We start from the raw sequence: 20,526 nt of genomic DNA on the forward strand, positions 1-20,526 counted from the left end.
GGCTGAAGATGTGGTTCATTGGTCAAGTGCCCCTGGGTTCAATTCCCAGTACCTAAAAATAAATAAATAAAAACAATGGAGAAAGGACAATATCCCAACAAATGGCGTTCAGAAAACTGGAAAGCCACATGCAAAGAAATGAATATGGACCCTTCTCTTAAACCATATACAAAAAAACAACTCAAAATGGATTAAAGATTTAAACATGCTAGGTGTGAGGGCACATGCCTGTAATCCTAGCAGCTCAGAAGACTAAGGCAGGAAGATGGCAAGTTCAAAGACGGCCGCAGTAACTGAGCAAGACCCTATCTCAAAAAATAAAAAGGTCTGGGGATGTAACTGGGTGTCACTGGGTTCAATTCCCAATATCAAAAGAAAAAAAAAAACAAAAAAACCTGACACATGATCCAGTCATCTCACTTCCAGTTATTTACCCAAAAGAACTGAAATCAGAATCTTGAAGAAATATTAACACACCCAAATTCTTTGCAGCCCTGCTAACAATAGCCAAGACATGAAAACAATATAAATGTCCATTGACAGATGAATGGAAATAGAAAAATGGAATACTATTTGGCCTTATAAAAGGAAATGCTGCATTATACAGCAACAAGAATGAATTCAGAGGACATTATGCCAAGTGGAAAAAAACAGGCACAGAAAAACAAACACTACATATTCCACTTATATGAAGTATCTAAAATACAGTAGTCCCCCCTTATCCTTGGACCCTTGTTCAAGACCCCCAGTGGATGCCTGAATCCAAGGATAGCACCAAACCAATTTATGTCTTTTTTCCCCCATACTTGCACAAGATGAAGTTTAATTTACAAATTAGGCATGGTCACTAGTAATAAAATAGAATTAACTATAGGCTGTAAAAGTTGTGTAAATGTGGTCTTTCAAAATCTTATTGTATGTAGATCTTAGCAACTTGGTGCAAGATTCTTTTCTTTCCTTGAGAACTTTCACCTTCTCAAAGAACTTAATGGCTTCTCTTTGTCATATGCAAATTGCTAACACTGCTACTCTTGAACTTCAGGGTTATTATTAAGCAACATAAGGGCTACTTGAACACAAGCTCTGCCACACAACCAGTCAATCTGATAACTCAGCTACCAAGCACCTAAAAGGCAGGTAGCACATACAGTATGAATACATTGGATAAAAGAACAATTTTTATCGCAAGCAGGACAAATTTCATCACACCACTCATAATGCACAATTCAAAACTTATTATTTCTGAAATTTCCTACTTAATATTTTTGGACCAAAGATGGCCATGGGTAACTAAAACCACAAAAGCAAAATCATAGCTAAGGAAGGACAAGTGTACTCAAATTCAGATTCAAAGAGAATAGTGGTAGTTAGGCCCTGGAGGGAGGGGAACATGAGGAGTTACCAGTCAGTCCATGGGGATAAAGTCTCAAGTAACCAAGATGAACAACGTCTAGAGATCTGCTGTACAATATTGCACCTGTAGCCAATAATGTATTATACATTTAAAAATTTGAGAGTAGATCTCATGTTTAGTGTTCTTACAATATTTTTAAAAACAAACAAGGGAGTTATTATTTAATGGATGATTGCAAAACAATGTGAACACAATTCCACTGTATCATATATCTAAAATTGATTTATAGTGTTTTATGTCATGTATATTTTATCACAATTTTTTAAAAGCCAAAGTCCACAGCACAGTACATAACCCTGCTGAGGTTCCATCTGTAGCAACAGCAGCATAAAAACTGTCAGAAGGGAAATGAGGCAGCAGAGAAAGGAAAGGGGACGGGGAGGGCTGTAGCTGGGACCCTGGGAAAGGCCATGAAGAGGGAAGGGGTGAGGAACCTCAGGAAGAGGCCTAGACAAGAGGCGGCGGGGTGGCCAGGAGGGAGAAGTCTCCTCAGGAACCGTGCTCCAGAGCGCCTCAGTGACAGCATGTACTCCTGCCCGACAGGGCTCTTGCTGGGCAAGGCAAACAAAGATGAGCAAACAAGGACTGGGCCTTAATTTGGGCTTTCTGATCTCGATGTTGTCCCCCACAAGATTCCCTCAGAGGCTCAGGCTCACCCCATGTCCCAGTCCATGGAAGGGAAGCCCCGTGCCCAGTGTAAGTGATGTGTTCTGTCCCATTGGGCGGAGAGCCAAAGTTAACCTCAAGGACTGTGAGGTCTAAGGGTCACAGAAGGATCCAACAGCAATCAGGTGGGCCTGCTTAGAAAGGAAGGACAGGACACAACCCCCTCTACCACCTCCCAGTTCACCATCCTAGTGAATATTCAAGGTTGCAGTAGCAAACTAGCCTCACTAGCCAAACAGCCAGTGGGCTTCTGAAAATCAGCCAGATCACATTGCTCTACTCAAAACCCCTCACTCCCTGATGCTGTGCACGGAAGAACCGCGCTTATCCCAAAGTACAGCCTTTGTCCTTAGCCCCGAGGTGTCCTTAGCCCCGAGGTAATCTCTAAACCCCTGGGATGTCCTGATAGGAGTCTGTCTGGGAACTTCAGCTACCAGCAATGTGGTTTAAAGCACATGCCCTCCGATCTGCGTAGGAAGTGGAGACTACAGTATTGGCTCAAGGTCCTGGCAGGGGCTGGAGAGTACAGCTCAGCCAGGCAGACAGCATGTGCTTAAGCTCCAAGGCAATACCCACAAAGGCTTCCTGCTTCCCTCCCATACATTATGGCTGGGAGGTACTGTGCCTGGAGACCACACTCACGGAGGACTGCAGTCAATCTCAGATCTGGACTCTTCCCAGATTCTGCCCAATGCATCTCAGCTTTCAGCTGGCTGTGAATCCTTTTGCTGTAAAATTGAGTCTGAGACATTCTAATGTGTTACACACCTGAAAGTAGTCATGGGGACCCCCGGCTTGCAGTTGGGGTCTGAAGTGAGGGGTCTTATGGGAACTGTGCCCACCATACCATAACATGCCCTTAAAATCTGCCCAACCTGTACCAACTAGACCTCTTTCATTTTTTTTGTACTGGAGGTTGAACTCAGGGGCACTTCCCTCTCAGCCCTTTTCGAGACAGGGTCTCAATAAGTTGCTGAGGTTGGTCTCAGACTTGGGATACTCCTGCATCAGCCTCCTGAGGCACTGCAGACTGTTTCTTACCCATCTCCTGCTTCATAAGCATCATCTTTTTCCCACCCCAGGGCACCAGAAAGCCCCTTCCCCAGATTAACAACCCCCCCACACAACTTATGTTACGTCTATTACTCCAAGGTCACCTCCAGATGTGGCCTCCTCTAGACCCCTCCACAAACTCCCTCTTCCCACAAACATCTCTCCTACCCTACCTCTTCCTCCTTGCACCATCACCATATCCACTATACATTTTATTCCTCTAATTTCTTCTTCATCTCCCCATGAGAATACGGGCCCCAGAGGCAGGCACAGTTGGCTTGTCGCTGGAGATCAAACCCAGGGCCTGCCGCACACTAGGTGAATGCCAATCCGCCAAGCTACACCCCCAGCAAGGCAAGGCTTTGTTCCCTGTTGTAAACCCAACTTTGAACAGTCCCTGGCATGTACTGTGTTTAACACATCCCTGTTAAATAAATGATCTCAGGTACCCTTTGGAAGTACCTTTAGGAAACCAGGTCATCCCACCCTTACTTTCTCCCTGAAAGACCAAATCTACAAAAACAGAAAAACTGAGAACACTTAGCTGGAAATCTTTGCTCTAGGGGATATAAACTGGCAATACCCAATACCTCTAGGAGAACACTCTGAGTCAGACTGAGTGGGACATGGAGGGGTCCCAGCCCTGACACCTCCTTGCTGTTCACCTTGCAAAGCCCCATCTCTCGGCCTTGTATCCTAGGGTGAATAATAGAAGAGCTGGAGCAGAGGAATGAACCTCTGGCTAAGATCACTGTGGGGCAGACTCAGGAGGGAAAGGGGGAAAGAAATTTCTGCGGTGACAGAAGGACAAAGGGAAGACAGGACCTCACCAAGCAGGGGTGACTTTTATTTGGAGGCAGAAGACACCCTACTTGGGGGTTCATTTGTAATCGACAAGTTTAAAAAAAAAAACCAAAAAAAAAAAAAAAAAACAAAACAAAACAGAACCCAAGGGGCTGGGAGGGACCAGGGAGGGTACTGGGACCTAGACAGATGGGGTCAGGCCACATAGGGGAAGTGCAGCAGGAGCCCCTCATGAGGATTCAGGTTCAGGTTTTCCAGCTCCAGGGAAGCCCCTTCCTCACGGCCTGCCTGGGTACTGAGCAGCAGATCAGCCCTGTCTGGCAGGCTGGGGCTGCCAGGCAGGGTGGAGGCTCCTAGCCTGGCTGGCAGGTCCATGTCTCCAAAGTTAAGCACCACCAGGAAACGCTTATTCTGGTCCCAGTGGCGGACATAGGAGAAGAGGCCAGCACTGGAGGAGAGTGGATGGAAGTCCCCATGCATCAGGGAGCGCTCTTTACCCCGCTCATCACTCAGGCGCCGGAACAGGGAAAGGAAGGAGCCTGGGTCACCATTCTGGCCCTGAGAATAATGAAAACACAGAAAGAGGGGGTGAGGGATCTTCTAGGAACAGACTTCTACAAGCCACCTGCCCATCCTCTGCTGGTCAGACCCCACCCATCAAAACCTCTCACCTTCACTGTCAAGTTGACGTTTACTAAAGATTGGGGGAGGCTGGATTCATCCCACAGCATGACCGGGGCCTCCACAGGCTGTAGAACAGAGAGGATAAGGTTTTAAGAAGACCAGGCCCCCTCTCACTCCTCTCCCTCCACCTCATCAATGCACAGCCTTCTCCACCAAGGTGTGGCTAACTCCTACTGGACAGACAAGGCAGACTCCTACCTCCTTGTACACACACTGTCCCCTCAGCCTGCAGGACTTCCAGACAGCCACAGACCAACTCCCTCACTTCCCTCAAGTCTCTGCTCAATTATCTCTCCAGGTTTTATGCCCCATTCCTAGTCCCTAGGCACCTTCCTCGCTCTCTTTTCCACAGCACTTATCAGCAGCTGGTGTCTTTACTATATCTACTTATTATCCAATTCCACCACCTCCAGTATTTTCATGTGCTATTGCTATCCTCAGTGTGTAGCACACAAGACTTATTAGTAAGACCTGCGAGTTAAGTGAATGACTGGTTCTACAAGTATCAGCTGGGCACCAACTCCAATGTATGGCTACAGCCAGCAAATGCCTTAATGGCAGGATCCCCACACAGAGCTCACTCGCCACCATGTATGTCTCTGCTTACTGGTCTGGTTCCCTCACTAAACAGTAAGCTGCTAGAGGACTCAAAGCCTAGACTGAGAACCCACCGTGGAATGAATGAATGATGGCTACCACACTGAACATCTACCAGGTACCAGGCACTGCCATTAAAAAGAGCCCTTAGAGCCAGGTGCAGTGGTACAGGCCTGTAATCCCAGAGGCAAAGACAAGATTGCAAGTTTAAAGCCAGGCCCAGCAAGTTAGTGAGCCTCTAGACAACTTTTTTTTTTTTTTTTTTTTTTTCCTGCAGTGCTGGGGATCAAACCCAGGGCTTTGTGTTTGCAAGGCAAGCACTCTACCAACTGAGCTATCTCCCCAGCCCGCCCCTAGACAACTTAATGAGATCCTGTCTCAAAATAAAAAATAAAAAGGGTTGGGGATGTAGCTCAGTGGCAAAGTACCCCCCAGGTTCAATCCCCAGTACCTACCAAAAAAAGCCTCTGGGGGATGAGAGATATTGTTTAGAGGTAGACAGAACACTTAGTTAGCAAACACAAGACCCTGGGTTCAACTCTCCAGCAATAATCAATCAATTAATTAAAAAAAAAAATTCATTCATTAATAAGCCCTTGGAGGGGCACCTTGGTGGTACACAGATATAGTCCCAATTACTAAGTAAACTGATTTTTGGTGTTTTTGCAGTGTTAACAATCAAACCCAGGATCTTGACAATGCTAGCCAAGTGCTCCACCACTAAGCTACATCCCCATGTCCTACTAAGGAAACTGAGGCAAGTGGACTGCTGAGCCTATGAGTTCAGAGCCAGCCTGGACAACATAACAAGAGCCCATCTATTTAAAGGAAAAAAAAAAAAAAAAAAACAAAAAAAAAAACATTTAATTCCAACTACTCTACAAGGAATGCAGTGTCACAGAAAAGATGACCAACATTCCTAAGAGTAAAATAATACCCAAGGTCATATAACTACTGATTAAGCGGCAATTGACCAGGAACCAAAAACAGTACCATCCCAAGGGTGGTATCTATCTGCCACTATCCACAGGAGCCACATGACATGATGAGTGAACAAGACCTCTTCTACTGTGCCAGGCAGAAAGCAAGGGGTACCTGTCCAGGAACAGCCGCTGCCTGCAGGCCAATCTCATCTCCGTAGCTGAAAACGGGAGTCCCTGGCAGAGTGAAGAGCAGCAGGTGGTAGAGTCGGAGGAGCTGAGTTGGCACGAAGGAAGTCAAGAGCCCTGCTTGAGACAACTGCAGGGACAGACACCAGTGAGCCCCAGAGCCTGCCTCTGCCTCCACCTCCCAACCAGCCTTTCCTGTCCCAAAGGCCCTGTCCCCATACCCGACAACACAGTACTCACACTCCAGCTACACCATCGATTGTCAGTGGCATTCAAATACTGGGTGACGAGGAATTTTACATGCTCCCCACTGGAACTGGGTCTTGACAGGTATGAGCTGGTTAACAGCATGTCCTTGGCATTCTCAAGGACGCTCAGGATCTGATGCAGATTGGAGGAATCTGTCCCTGCAATCAAGAGCCTGCACAGGAGGAGAGAGAGGTCAAGGTTGGTACAGGACAGAAAATACAGAGGGGTAAAGAGAGTTCTCTGAATTAGGAACGCCCCTCTTGGGGTCTCATACTCCACTGAGCTAAGTCAGGAAGGGGGCCTGGCACCCACCTATCTTCACTGAAGCTCTTGGTGATGTTTTGCCACTCAGCCAATAAGGATGCATCCTAGAAGGAAAACAGCAGAATCAAGGAAAAGGTAACATTTCCTGACCTTGGTTGGGACCCTCTGTTCTCACCCCAGCTTTGCTCCTGATGTGGAAAGGACACTCACTGTCAGATTCTCCACATTCCGAAGTTGGAATCCATCCACATCAGCCTGCAGCCAAAAATTCAGAGCTGCCTACAGGGGACAATGAACATAAGAAAGGTATCATTATACAGGCAAAGCTCCGGGAATGAGAATCCCAGCCCGCTTCTCTACAACCCCAGGCAGCAGCCAGCCTTGCCTGGGCCTCACTCTCCCAGTCCTCTTACAAAGGGTCTTAACATCCCCTGTCCTTTTTATTTTTGAGACAGGATCTTGCTAAGTTGCTTAGGGTTTCACAAAGTTTTGCTGTCCTCAAATCCTGCCTCACCTCCTGAGTCACTGGGATTATAGGTATGCCCCACCATGCCCAGAGGTCCCTTCCATCTCTAACTTCCCCTTGATTCTCTTACATTTGCAGCATTTTGGGGTTTTTTGGGTTTTTTTAGCATTTTATTTCTCTATTCCTGCTTCTGGCAAATCACACAGCTTCATCTTTAATAGCTATGCAAAGGCCAAAAAGAAGACCTATCCATAAACATAACTCCTTTTAACATTTAGCATGTGAAATACTAGTATCCTCTATTGTGGAGATGAAGAAACAGGCTAAGAGAAGGAAGACATGCCAAAGATCATAATCAGGAAGCAGCAGAGACTATCTAAAATGCCTGTGAAGATCCCAAGGCAAATACATTTACTCCTCTCCCAGTTTTCTGGGGCCTGAGAAGGGTATGAGCACAAAAGTTGGTCAGAGCAAGACCAAGAATGAAAGCTCAGAATTCAAAGCACAGCCCCAGGGCAGCAGAGATGGTTTGAAAGGAGGCCAGCTCTGCAGAACAGGCCCCAGCCTGAAGCTCTGGCATTCTCTGGCACACAGTGTGGAACCCCACCTCCACCTCTGTTCTTCCCTTTCTCTCTTCAATGTACTCTCCCCTCTGGCCCCCATTTTCACCTGAAGCTACTCCTGGTACCCTACCATCTGAAAACAATCTATTACCAGTAACTTTCAAAGGATCTCCCAGCAATAGGCAAGGGCCAAACTGGATGGTCCCAGGGGTCCTACCCAAATGCTGGGAGTCCTGAATTCTCCTTCAAAATCACAGCTACCAGAATCTGCCTCTACTTTTATTCTGTCCACTCTGAGCCTGTCTGTGTTCCAGAACTCAAGCATTAGGAGCTGAAGTGATATTGAAAGCCCATACCCAGCCTGCTGGGTACTGAGTTTGATCCACTACCTTGAAGAAAGGCAAATTAGAGAAGAATACTCCAGACTGCAAATCTTGGGCACTTGAAGCTCCTCTGAACCTCACCTTCCTCATTTACAGATTAGGGAGAATACGTATTTTGTATGGTTATATAGGCAATTAGAAAACATCTACAAAACACTTGCACAGTCCCGACACAACGGAAGACCCCATCCTTACAATTTCAGACTGGGCTCCACTCCAAACACATCAAACAAGAACTGGAAACCAGTCAGGACAGGATTCCCACAGAGAAAAGAAAGGACTTCCTATTCCAAAAGGATGAAAAAATCGAACTTCCACACTGCCCTCTGAGAAACTCCCTTCCTGTCACTGTCCCATCCCAAGAGTCAAGTAAACAAGAAAACTCAGTGGTCAGAAAAGATCGAGAAAAAAACAGGTTTACTGCTGGCCTGTCCTCCTGCCTACAGGCCAGAGGCAGGCGAGATGTAACGGGCTTACTGTGAAAGGAAGAGCACAGCCCCACACCTGCCTCCCACCAATGATTAGCTCCAACACACTCACTTTCATCTTGATGGCTACAGCGTCAACCTGAGTGGGGAGGAACCATGAGTTCTCGCCCCGGTAGTTGGGAGTAAGGTCCAGAATGACTCGAATGCCTGGAACAATGAAGGAAGAGACAGCTGTGACAAAGTCTTAAGTCTTTAGAGTAAGGGAATACAAGGACGTGTTTCCCATGTTACTAGGTACAAAGGTTAAAAGTTCTAAGGCAAGTTTGTAGCTTAGCAAAGTAGACTGAGCTGTGGAGGCCCAAACTCCCCACCCAAAAGAGAATGCTTTTAAACATCTGTGTGGGGTTTTTTCCTTTTTTTTTTTTTTTTTTTTGATAGTAAGTATTGTACTCAGAAACACTTTACTACTGGGCTACATCCCCAGGTTTTTTTTTCTTTTGGGTACCGGGAATTGAACCCAGGGCACTCTACCACTGAGCCACATCCCCAGGCCTATTTTTTGTATTTTTATTTAGACACTGGGTTCCCACTGAGTTGCTTAGGGCCTTACTAAGTTGCTGAGGTTGGCTTTGAACTCCTCCTGCCTCAGCTTCTGGAGCTACTGGGATTACCGGTGTGCACTACCATGCCCAGCTCCCCAGTTCTTTTTTTTATCTTGGAACAGAGTCTCACTAAGTGGTTAAGGCTGACCTCTCAACCTTGCAATCCTCTTGCAGTAGCCTCTTAAGTCATGAACGTATTTCTACAGTGAATTGTAAGACAGTATTTGCCACCCACCAAGGATCCACAGATTTACAAGTGTAAAAACCACTGATGAACAGATTAGGAAGGTTCTGATTTAGTAAAAGTCAGCCTTTTGCAAATAAGGGCACTAAAGCCCAGAAGTTAAATGACCTGGTCAAGACTGCCCAGCCATGTAGAAAGTCCCTAAGCCACTTGATAAATCCATTTTAGGCTGAAGGCTGACAGATCTCCCCTGTGCCTGGTCTAGAAAACTCAGGAGAGTCAGACAAAAAACCCTATCCTGCTTTCCTTCTGTCCAGGACGTCAAGCCCTTTGGGAAGCCCTGGGAACCCACTCTTTTTCTTGGCCAGTTGAAGGAAACTGTCAAAATCTTCCTTGGAGCCCAGTGCAGGGTCTATCTGTTCCAAGTCGGTCCCAGCAACATCATCCTTCTGGTTCTTGTGAATTGGGCCCAGCACAAGGCCCTTTACTTTCAGAGTGCTCAGGTAATCAAGATGCTTCTTCAGACCTGAAATGGGAGTGGGGAAAGGGAAGCTGGGTTAAGGAGCGAGGCCCCTGATCTCCCGGTTCTCTCCTCTCTCAGGCCTAAGGCAGTGTAGGGCTGGGGTGGGAGGGAGCGGATCACGAGGCACTGAGGAGCTGATGTAAGGAACCTTGCACATTGCTTCAGAAACCGGTTGTGACCGGCTCTGGCACCGCGTGGCGTGTGAGAGCAAGAGCGGAATGCTGAGTCAGCCACCCTTGAGTAAAGCACGGGCCGGGTTGTTTTCTTCAAAGAAAAGAGGGGGCAGTCCTAGACAACGGGGCGGGGTGGAGAACTGTCCCCAGTCGTCTAGGGAAGAAGAGGGGGAAGGGAGTCCAATGCAGGTGGCCAGGTGAAACCAGGGGTGCGCCGAGATGGGGACAGGGAGGGAGGTGTGCACCAGAACTCACCTTCCAGGTTGCCTGCGTCGCTGCCCTGGAAGGCCTGAAGGTCGCCGATGCGGTAGAGGGCGCCTTTGTGCCACCACCTCTGGACAGGCAGCTCGCGACAGCGCGGCGCCTGCACGATGATGACCACGGCGCCGGCCAGCATACCGAGCCAGCCCAGCCAGAAGAGCAGCAGCAGCGCCCAGCGGGTGCGAACCCAGCCAGGGCTGCCCGCCACTTTCAACAGCTCCTCCTTAGATAGGCCCGTGAACTTGGCCGCGGCCTCCGCCTCTGCGTCGTCTTCGGCCACCTTGATCTTCACCAGACCGTTCTTTTCCCCACCGCCTGCCACCGCCACGGCTGCCCCCGACGCCGCGTTCATCGGTTGCTTCTCGGGTTCCAGCTCATTCAGCTCCACCTCCTTCATATCCACCTCGGCGTCCTGGCTCATGGTGCCTGCGGACCGGGGACACAAGGCAGCCTGCGGTCAGCTTCAACCAGAGGAGTCCTCCCGGCCCGTGTGGCTCGGCGTAGCTTGCTCTCCGGCCTCTGGAAAGCTGAGGGCGCGGCGTCTGGGAAGTGGCAGGGCAGCCCCGCCCCGGCCCGCCCCGGCCCGCCCCTTAAAGCGCAACCTCTGGGACTGCTCTTTCTGGGACGTCCTGGGTCAGCCTGCTGGTGATCATGGCCAGAGAGAACACGCCTCTGACCGACACGAGGTACAGTATCTCAGCTTGAACCTGTCTACCCCTAAAATTCCTTTGAACGGACCCCTGGAGGGCACTGCACAGATCCACCTTCAGGAGGATGAATTCTGTGGGTTGGCCTTGCCCCACAAAGGCTTGCCTGAGGTCCCCATTTGCCTACTCCGCAGGCTGGTAGCTTCCCTGGACGTGATCATCTGTTTACCCCTGCAGGCCAATTTCGCATGTGCACCGGCACTCAGAGCCAGCCAGACTCAACTTCTGCTTTTGACCCCCCGCCCCTCCAGCCTTGTCCTCTCAGGTCTCTGGACTTAGTGCTAGACCTTCAGGGCTTATTCCCACTCATCTTTGAAGACACATTAATTCTGAAATTATTGACTCCGCACCTACTAGTCCTCTGCTTCATTAACTTTACTGACTTAACTAACCCATTTTTCTCCATGACTTCGAATGAATCTGAGCTGGGGATGCCGCTCAGTGGTAGAGGGCTTGCCTAGTACGCACAAGGCCCTGGGTTCAATCCTCTGCAACATGGCGGGGGGGGGGGGGGGGGGGGATATTTGGGCAAGAATGTTGAAATGGACAACCCTCTTCTTACCCTAACCCAGCTCAGATACTGACACTAAGATATTGGGCAACTAGGAGTCAAACATCCAGAAGAGACTAATGAGTTGTAGCAAATATTACAGAACTGGGTCTCAGGCATTGAGGTGTCCACCCTTTTCCTAGGACAGGCCAGATGCCATGAACAGACTCTTCCCCGCCTTGCAGGGCCTCCAGAACTCCCCTAGGTGTCAAGGGTGTCATTTCACTATGTTAGGCCTGGGAGGAAGCAGATTCTGCAAGGTTTGTTTTTTGGTTTTGGGTTTTTTTTTTTTTTTTTTTCCCAGTACTAAAGATGGAACCTAGGGTCTTGCACACACTAGGCAAGTGCTCTACCCCTGAGCTACATCCCCAGTTCTTTTTAAATTTTTATTTTAAATCTGGGTGTGATGGCACACACCTGTAATCCCAGCAACTTGGGAAGCTGAGGCAAGAGAATCACAAGTTCAAGGCGAGCCTCAGCAACTTAGTGAGGCCCTAAGCAACTTGGCAAGACCCTGTCTCAAAATATAAAATGAAAAGGGCTGGGGATGTAGTTCAGTGGGAAACTGCCCCTAGCCTCAATCCCCAGTACAAAACAAAAACACAACAAAAAATAAATTTTATTTTACATTGAGACAGGGTTTCCCTAAATTCCCCAGGCTAGCCTTGAACTTGCAATCTTCCTACCTCAGCCTCCTGAGTAGCCTTTGCCACCACACCCAGTTTCTGCAAGGGTTTTGTCTGTTTGTCTGTTTGTACTGGGGATTGAACCCAGGGTGCTATGCCACTGAGCTACATCCCTATATCTTTTTATTTTTTCTTTTCTTTTTTTTTTTTTTGCGGTGCTGGGGCTCGAACCCAGGGCCTTGTGCTTGCAAGGCAAGCACTTTACCAACTGAGCTATCTCCCCAGCCCTCTTTTTATTTTTATTTTGAGACAAGATCTCACTAAGTTGCTGAGGCTGGCCTTGAACTTGCAATCCTCCTGCCTCCGATTTCTGAGTTTAGTCACTGGAACTACAGGCATGTGCCACTGGGCTCAGCTCTGCAGGAGCGTTTGAAGAACTGAATTCCCTCCACAGAGATTCTTGGATAGAGAAAGGGTCAGTGGAGCAGAGACAAGGTTCAAAGCAGAGACAAATGGACATCAACACCAGGAGGTGCCAACACTCTCAGGAACTACTTGTTCTTGAGCAGAGCCAGAGGGGTGAAACGAATGGGTTGGTTCTTTCTTTCGCTCTCACCTAGGCTAGAAGCCAGGATTTGAAATAAAGCAGAAGCCAAGATTTGAAGTATAACAAAGAAAAAAAGAGGTGTGAAGTCTTGTCCTCTGCAATTGCCCTTCTGTATCCCAAAGGATACTCTCCCATCCCCACCAAGAAAAGCTAAAACCAGCTCATAGGGGAAGGCAGGCAAATGGGTAGAGGTTGGGATTCATAACAGTGCTCACAGACGATAAGAGGCCCAAGGTGCCCTGGGCATGCTAGATAAGAAATGCCATCCAGTGGTTCCAAACAGACCTTATCCTCAGCATGAAAGTCCAAGGTCGAGAGAATTGTGGGGTCAGAAGCTCTTGTTGAGATGGTTCAACATAACACCCCCTAGATACAGTAGCTCAAAGCCCCATATGGCTCCAGATGGCTGAAGCCTATTCCTTCTCCATATCTTAAAGAAGCTTACACCTTACCCCACACCTTCTTACCCACACCTTCCACAGGCACTACCCTACAGACACATCAACTTTCAAACATCTGCCAGTCTCTCAACACACCAGACTTTCTCAGGCTTTCTTTTTTATATATATTTTTTAGATGTTGATGGACCTTTATTTTATTCGTTTATTTATATGTGGTGCAGCACCAGTGCCTCACACATGCTAGGTAAGTGCTCTACCACTGAGCCACGACCCCGACCCCCCTTTTTCAGGCTTCTGCATCTTGTACAATCCCTCTGGTGTTTGGTTCTTCTTGTTCTGCAGCTCAGAAGCTCCTATATGTTCAAGACCTAGCTCAACTGACAGCTTTTTTCAATTCCACAGACAAAAGTACTTTCCCACCACAGTGCATCTACCTCTGCTACATTTCATGTCCCATTTGTTTATATTTCTTTTCCGAATGTCTGTTTGCCCTTGTAGGCAAATGGCAAGGGCCTTGTGGTATTTGCCAATGAACTTGTCTGCTCAGAAACAGCATATAGTAGACCCTTCCTAAGTAAATGAGTGGATGAACTGTATCAATTAAACTCACATATTTTCCTTCTTAAACAACTGAGCATGTGAAGGTAAAGGACAGAAACGAAAAGGAATTTAACACTGTATAATACCAAGATGAAACTTGTTTATGCAGGAAAACAAACCTGAGACTTGTAACTGTTCAACCAAAATAAAACCAGGAGAGGGAGGACAGAAAAACAAAAGAGGTCCAAGCCCAGCACTGTGGCATACACCTATAATCCCAGTGACCCCAGAGGCTGTTTGAGGACAGCCTCAGCAACTTAGGGAGATCCTGCTCAAAATAAAAATATAAAGGACTAGGGATGTAGCTGAATGGAAAACACCCCTGGGTTCAATCCCCAGTACCAATAAATAAATAAAGGTTAAAGGTCTTACAAACATATGTTGACTGAAATCCCAGATACTCATGAGCCTGAGGCAGGAAGATTACAAATGCAAGCCCAGTCTAAGCAATTTAGCAAACCTTATCTCAAAATAAAAAATAAAAAAGGGCCAGTGATATAACTCAGTGGTAGAGTGCTTACCTAACATGTGTAAGGCCCTGGGTCCATACCAATACCACAAATAATGACAACAACAATAATAATAAAACTTAATGTTTACTATAAGAATACAAAATATATAATCTGTCAAGAATTTAACCTTCCAGTCAGGGACCAGCTCACCTGCCTATAATCCTAGCAACACTGGAGGCTGAGGTAAGTTTAGGGACAGCCTCCCCAATTTAGCAAGACCCTATCTCAAAATTAAAAAAAATAAAAATGGCTGGGGATGTATCTCATTGTTAGAATGCCCCTGCATCCAAAAAAAAAAAAAAAAAAGTTGACATGAATTTGTTAATAGGAGGATAATATAAACCTTGCTTGCTAGGGGGATGGAAGAATAGAAGTTCATAGGATTAGACAAAGGGGAATGAATGGAAGGAAGGGGGATAGGAAAGGAAAGACAGTAGAATGAATCACACGATTTTCCCATGTTCACATATGAATACACTGTGGTAGAACAGAAGGGAATCTTTAGCAGTTTAAGAGTTGACAGGCTGTGGTTTTGCATGCTGACACACGGCAGCTTTGTTTACTGACATTTAACCATAGAGGCTTGTAGTGATAATCTCGGTAGCAGAAGCAGGAAACAAAGCAACAGGGATACAACAATCCCCCTTTAGGCTTAGTGCAGTAAAAGTCCTAAAGCTGTATGACCTATGAGACCTAGGTTGTTGACAAGCGAGTACCTATATAAGGAATATAGAATGCATCCTCCAATAGAATTGCACCAACTCTCTTGCCCAATGTACCCAAATCTTGCTTATGTATAAAAGTAAAATCCCTGCTGTGCTTGGAGCTCAGACTTTGGGAATTACCCCTCTGGGCCCTGGCACCACTAATAAAGTGTTGCTTCCAGATCTTGGTGTCCTGCTACTACACCACCAGTGAAACTCCACATCATGTACAACCACAAGAATGGGTTCCTAATTAGAATAAGTTATGTTCCATGTATGTATAATATGTCAAAATACACTCTATCATGTATATCTAAGAACAAATTTTAAAATTTAAAAATAAAAATTAAATTAAATAAAAACTTGCTTGCTAAGGATTTACAAGATAATTAGAGGGCAAAATATCCAAATCAATAATAACCAGGAACCAGGCTCAGTGACACATGCCTGTAATCCCAGTGACTTGGGAGGCTGAAACAGAAGGATTGCAAATTTGAGATCAGCCTCAGTAACTTGGGCCCTAAGCAACTTAGTGAGACCCTATCTCAAAAGAAAAAATAGGACTGGGGAGATAGCTCAGCTGGTAGAGTGCTTGCCTTGCAAGCACAAGGCCCTGAATTCCATCCCCAGTACCACAAAAAAAAGAAAAAGAAAAAGGGCAGGGGATATGGCTCAGTGGTAAAGTGCCCATGGGTTCAATCCCCAATACCCCCGAGAGAGAGAGAGAGAGAGAGAGAGAGAGAGAGAGAGAGAGAGAGAGAGAGAAAAGAAATAATAACTGGGAAGTAAAACAGAGACATATACCCCTAGAAAACTAGATAATCCCTAGGCAATGTAGGCCTCCTTTTTACATCAGGATACTTTTTTTTCTTTTTGTGGTACTGAGTGTTGAAACCAAGACTGCTGTACCATGAGCTACATCCCCAGCCATCCCCCTTTTCTTTTGAGAAGGGTCTCGCTAAGTTGCTTAGGGCCTCACTCAGTTGCTAAGGCTGGCCTCAAACTTGGCAATCCTCCTGTCTTGGCTATGAATATAGACATGTGCCACCACACCCAGCCAGGATATTTTTTAACAAGGTCAGAAGCACAGACTAAATTTATATAAAAACTCTGCCACACTAGTTGTGCTTGAATAAGCAACGTAATCTAATCTCGATTTTCTCAAATGTAAAATGAGGATGGGCATAATAACAACACAGTGTTTATCATGAAAAAGCACTCAATAAATACTAATGTTTTAATATTCAATACCCTCATGTCCCCCAAAAGGTCATGTGTGAGACAATGGAAGAATTTCAGAAGTGAAATAAGATTATGAGAGATATAACCTAATCAGTGGGTTAATCCATGTTGTGGAATAACTGGGTGGCAACTGTAGGCAGGAAGGGTGAGACTGGAAAAGAAAGATCACTGGGGGCATGGCTTTGGGGTTTATATTTTGTCCCTGGTAAGCAGAGACGCTCTCTACTTCTTAGTTACCATGTGCTCAATATGTTCCTTCACCATCCCTTCCAACATGATGTTCTAACTCAGGCCCAGAGCTATGGAGTCAGCCAAACTCCTGAAACCTTGAGCCAAAACAAACTTTTCCTCCTTTTAAATTGTTCTTGTCAGGTCTTTTAGTCACAGAAAAGAAAAACTGACTAAAACACTCTCCTCATTTTACCTCATTGTTTTTTCTCATTTGAGAGAAAACAAATATATTTATACACATATATACACAAGACCACTATATTATGCTCATAAAACATCCTCTTTACTTTATTCAAAGAAAAAAAGTTTGGGGCTGGGGCTGTAGCTCAGTGGCAGAGTGCTTGCCTAACACGTATGAGGCACTGGGTTTGATCCTTAGCACCACATAAAAAAATAAATAAAGGCATGATGTGCATCTACAACTACAAATAATTTTTTTTTTTTTTTTTTGCAGTGCTGGGGATTGAACCCAGGGCCTTGTGCTTGCAAGGCAAGCACTCTACTAACTGAGCTATATCCCCAGCCCCAAATAAATTTTTTTTAAATAAAAAGAAAAAAAGATCAAATTCAACTATTCCATGGAAAATGAAACTTGCATTATTTTCACCAAACCTCAATGTCTTCTTGACAAAAATAAGTAAAATTTCCTGTTTTATTTAAAAATTTCAAAGCATGAAAAATAACAAGAACAAAAAATTCCTAAGCACACCCAGTAATTTTACCTACAGATCAATAAGCACAGTTCTGTTCTCTGGTCCTTCTGCCATGAACAATTTACCCCATTCAGCTCTCTCCTCCATCTCCTTTAGAGTTCTGTGCAAATGCCACCCCATGAGAAAGGCCCTATCTGAGTGAAATAAATCTCCCCCTGTACCTCAGCGCTCCCTCTCACCTGCCCTGCCAGTACCAGATCAGTACCACTACACTGATCTCCACTGGAAATTTTCTTTCTTTCTCTTTGTTTATCCATTATAAGCTCCAAGTGGGCACAAGATAGACTTTTGCTTTGTTCCCTATTGCATTCCTATGCCTAATAAGTGTTCAACAAATTAATGCTGGTACAATAATTGTTGAACCAAAGACACCTGTGTCTCAAAGTGCTAAGAACATTGGTTTTGGGGGGCTTTGTTTTGTTCTTATCTCCTTCAGTCCTTTTAAGCTTCCCAAAAGAGCATCCACTATTTTGGAAAAGCCCCCTTTCCAACGGATTCCTTGTCGTACCCAAGAGGTGGCATACTCATAACGATGAGCCATCTGAGAGCCACAAGCCTATTTTCATTAGCTCACAGAATATGCTTGAAATGTTTAAGTTAGAGGCTGGGGCTATAGCTCAGTGGTAGAATGTTTGCTTTGCATGTATAAGGCCCTGGGTTTAATCCCCAGAACAACAACAAAAACAAAATTCAAATCAGATTTCAAATGGGATGTCAACATTTTCTTTTTCTTTTTCTTTTTTTTCCTTGTTTTTTAGATGTCAACATTTTCAAATGGCAATTAACACAGAACTCTGGATTCTATTCTCTTGAAAACTCTAACCATATGATCACACAGTGAAACTCCACATCACACAGGAACAATATTCTAGTAAGGAAACAATCAGCTGGAGCTGAGACAGAGCTACCCAGTCTGCATAACTTATTTGAAAACTTGCCTGATTTTGGTAGGCACATAAGTTGGAGACCCCTGACTTAAGTCCCTACCCTATATTTCCACTGCCAATTCACTTGCTGGTACAGAATCCACTTACCTCTTGTTTAAACTACTATGATAATCTAATTAATGTCCTTCTCGCCCTCTTATTTCCCAATTTTTCCTCAACCCTTGCTTAGCTTTCACTAGCTTCTTTCTCACTATCTACAATTCCAATGATTTAGCTTTTCTCCTTTTTTTTGGTACTGGGATTCAAACCCAGGGGTCTCTACCCCTGAGCCCCCCTTTTTATTTTTAGTCTGAGATAGGGTTAACTAAGTTGCTTAGGGCCTCACTAAATTGTTGAGGATGGTTTCAAAATTGTGATCCTCCTGTCTTGGTCTCCAGAGCTGCTGGGATTATAGGCCTGCGACATCACCCCTGGCTCCAGTGATCCATAGCTTTGCATTCCAGGCTCCCCTCATCTGGCCTTTCCCTGGAAATCTTTCCAAGTTTTATATCCTACCAATCTCCTTTAACCCATCTTTCATGAATTTTATTGATACACTTCTTTCCTAGCACCAGGTCTGTGCTCAAATTGTTTAAGTAGGAATTCCCTCCCTCCACTCTGTTTATCTATCCTTCCAGGCCCAGATACTCTATAAACCATTTCCTCAATTTTCATTCCCACATTCAACCTCCCCAGTATTGTCTGCCAGAGTAGGACCTTGATTTTTCAGCCTATCTGTTCTATTTTCTAAATATTTTGTTAAAACTTCTTAATCTGTATTTAGGGTCTTTATATATACATCCTAATACCCTCCCAACCAGACCAAAATCTCTTTAGGCAGAGTGCCTTTTCTCTTCCCCCATATGTTGTACCATGCACAGAACAAGCACTTAATAGTTACTGAATAAATCGATTCATTCCAGTCCATAACTTAATCCAAACTGGAATTCTTTCAGTATTTGTGTGCAATGTCATTCATTGTTACCCTGAGACATGTATGGGAATAACACTGGCCCCAAGGGAGTGAAAACTGCTTTGTAGCAGGTGGTAAATCTCAGATATTAAAAAGGTTTCTGGCACTCCAAATGGTGAAGGAGAGATGCAGAAAGACAGTATTACCTGTGGCACTAATATTTCATGACAGATTAGGAGGAAAAAAATGTGTTTTTTAGCTTAGGCAGGGTGACAGAAAGATTAAGAAACAGTGCCCAAGGATTATTCCACTTGTTTCCTGTGTCTCTGCTTGCTCCCCAACTATCTTCAGAGGTCAGAAGCACAGGCTCTGAAATAATACTGACTGGATGTTTAACTTGGCTTTGGTATTACTTAGCTAGGTAACACTCACTGGAATTCCTTAACCTCTCTAGGTCTCAGGCTCCTCATCTATAACAATACCTTCACACCTTCCTCCTAAGATAGCAGTATTAAATGAGGACATGCAGAAGACCTGTAAGCTTAATGCACACTTGTACATAGGTGTTTATAAATGCCGGCCGATCTCAGTAACAATAATTTATAGTTGACTGCAACCCAGATAATCAGGAGGGAATTGTAAGCACTTCCACGAGAGCTCTTTATACCTAAAGTCGTTCATCTATAAAACAGGATTCCTACCTCTTGGAATTTTGGAGAATTAATCAACCCATATAGTGCTTAAAATCGTGCTCCAGGCTTGGGGTGTAGTTCGCAGGTGGCGCCTTTGCCTAACATGCGTAATACCCAGGGTTTGATCCCTGCCACAAAGGGAAAAAAGCAAAAAGCCAGTGCTCCCTGAACGTCCCCTAATGTTGGTCTTATTATTAGAGGTCAGGCTCCTAGCAAAATCGGATCAGACAGAAGGGTGGCAGTCAGGAAAAATCAGACCCTGTCTTCAGAATCAGGTGGGGTACTTACAGGCTGACTTACTTTCCCCATATGGCTCCCTGCAAGGAACCTCCACTAGAGGTCAGCCCGGGACCCAGTACCTGAGTCGCCCCCCGCGCTGTGACCCTGGACATCAGGCCCTGAAAGGGCGCCGGGAGGCTGGCGCGGAGCAGAGAGGTCGCTGGTCGAGGGCTCTTGAGGTTCGGGATCCATCGAGGCGGGTCCGTACACAGGTTTAGCGTGTGTGGGTAAGAGGGGAATTAGGACAGGGTGCAGGGGTAGGCCTAGCGGTGACCGGAACAGTTAGCCCTGGATCCGCCCCAAGCGGGAATCTTCAGAACTGCTGTCACATCCGCGGGAGTAAAGAAACAGCGGCCAAGCCGCAGAGCGGTCGGCGCGCCTGCGCACTCCTGTGGGGCGC

General features: G+C 45.8%; 1 protein-coding gene across 1 annotated transcript; it reads right to left on the bottom strand.

The window, feature by feature from the left end:
- Positions 1–3,957: 3,957 nt before the first annotated feature.
- Slc3a2 (solute carrier family 3 member 2) lies at positions 3,958–20,519 on the bottom strand. Its single transcript, XM_047516545.1, has 10 exons — positions 20,207–20,519; positions 10,418–10,849; positions 9,819–9,992; positions 8,793–8,887; positions 7,051–7,119; positions 6,889–6,944; positions 6,568–6,748; positions 6,314–6,457; positions 4,609–4,686; positions 3,958–4,495 (listed from the first exon to the last, which is right to left on the bottom strand). The coding sequence occupies exons 1-10, from the start codon at positions 20,316–20,318 to the stop codon at positions 4,133–4,135; spliced, it is 1,704 nt and encodes a 567-aa protein (XP_047372501.1). The 5' UTR covers positions 20,319–20,519; the 3' UTR covers positions 3,958–4,132.
- Positions 20,520–20,526: the final 7 nt, after the last annotated feature.

Source organism: Sciurus carolinensis, chromosome 11 (assembly GCF_902686445.1).
Source record: "Sciurus carolinensis chromosome 11, mSciCar1.2, whole genome shotgun sequence".
NCBI lineage: Eukaryota > Metazoa > Chordata > Mammalia > Rodentia > Sciuridae > Sciurus > Sciurus carolinensis.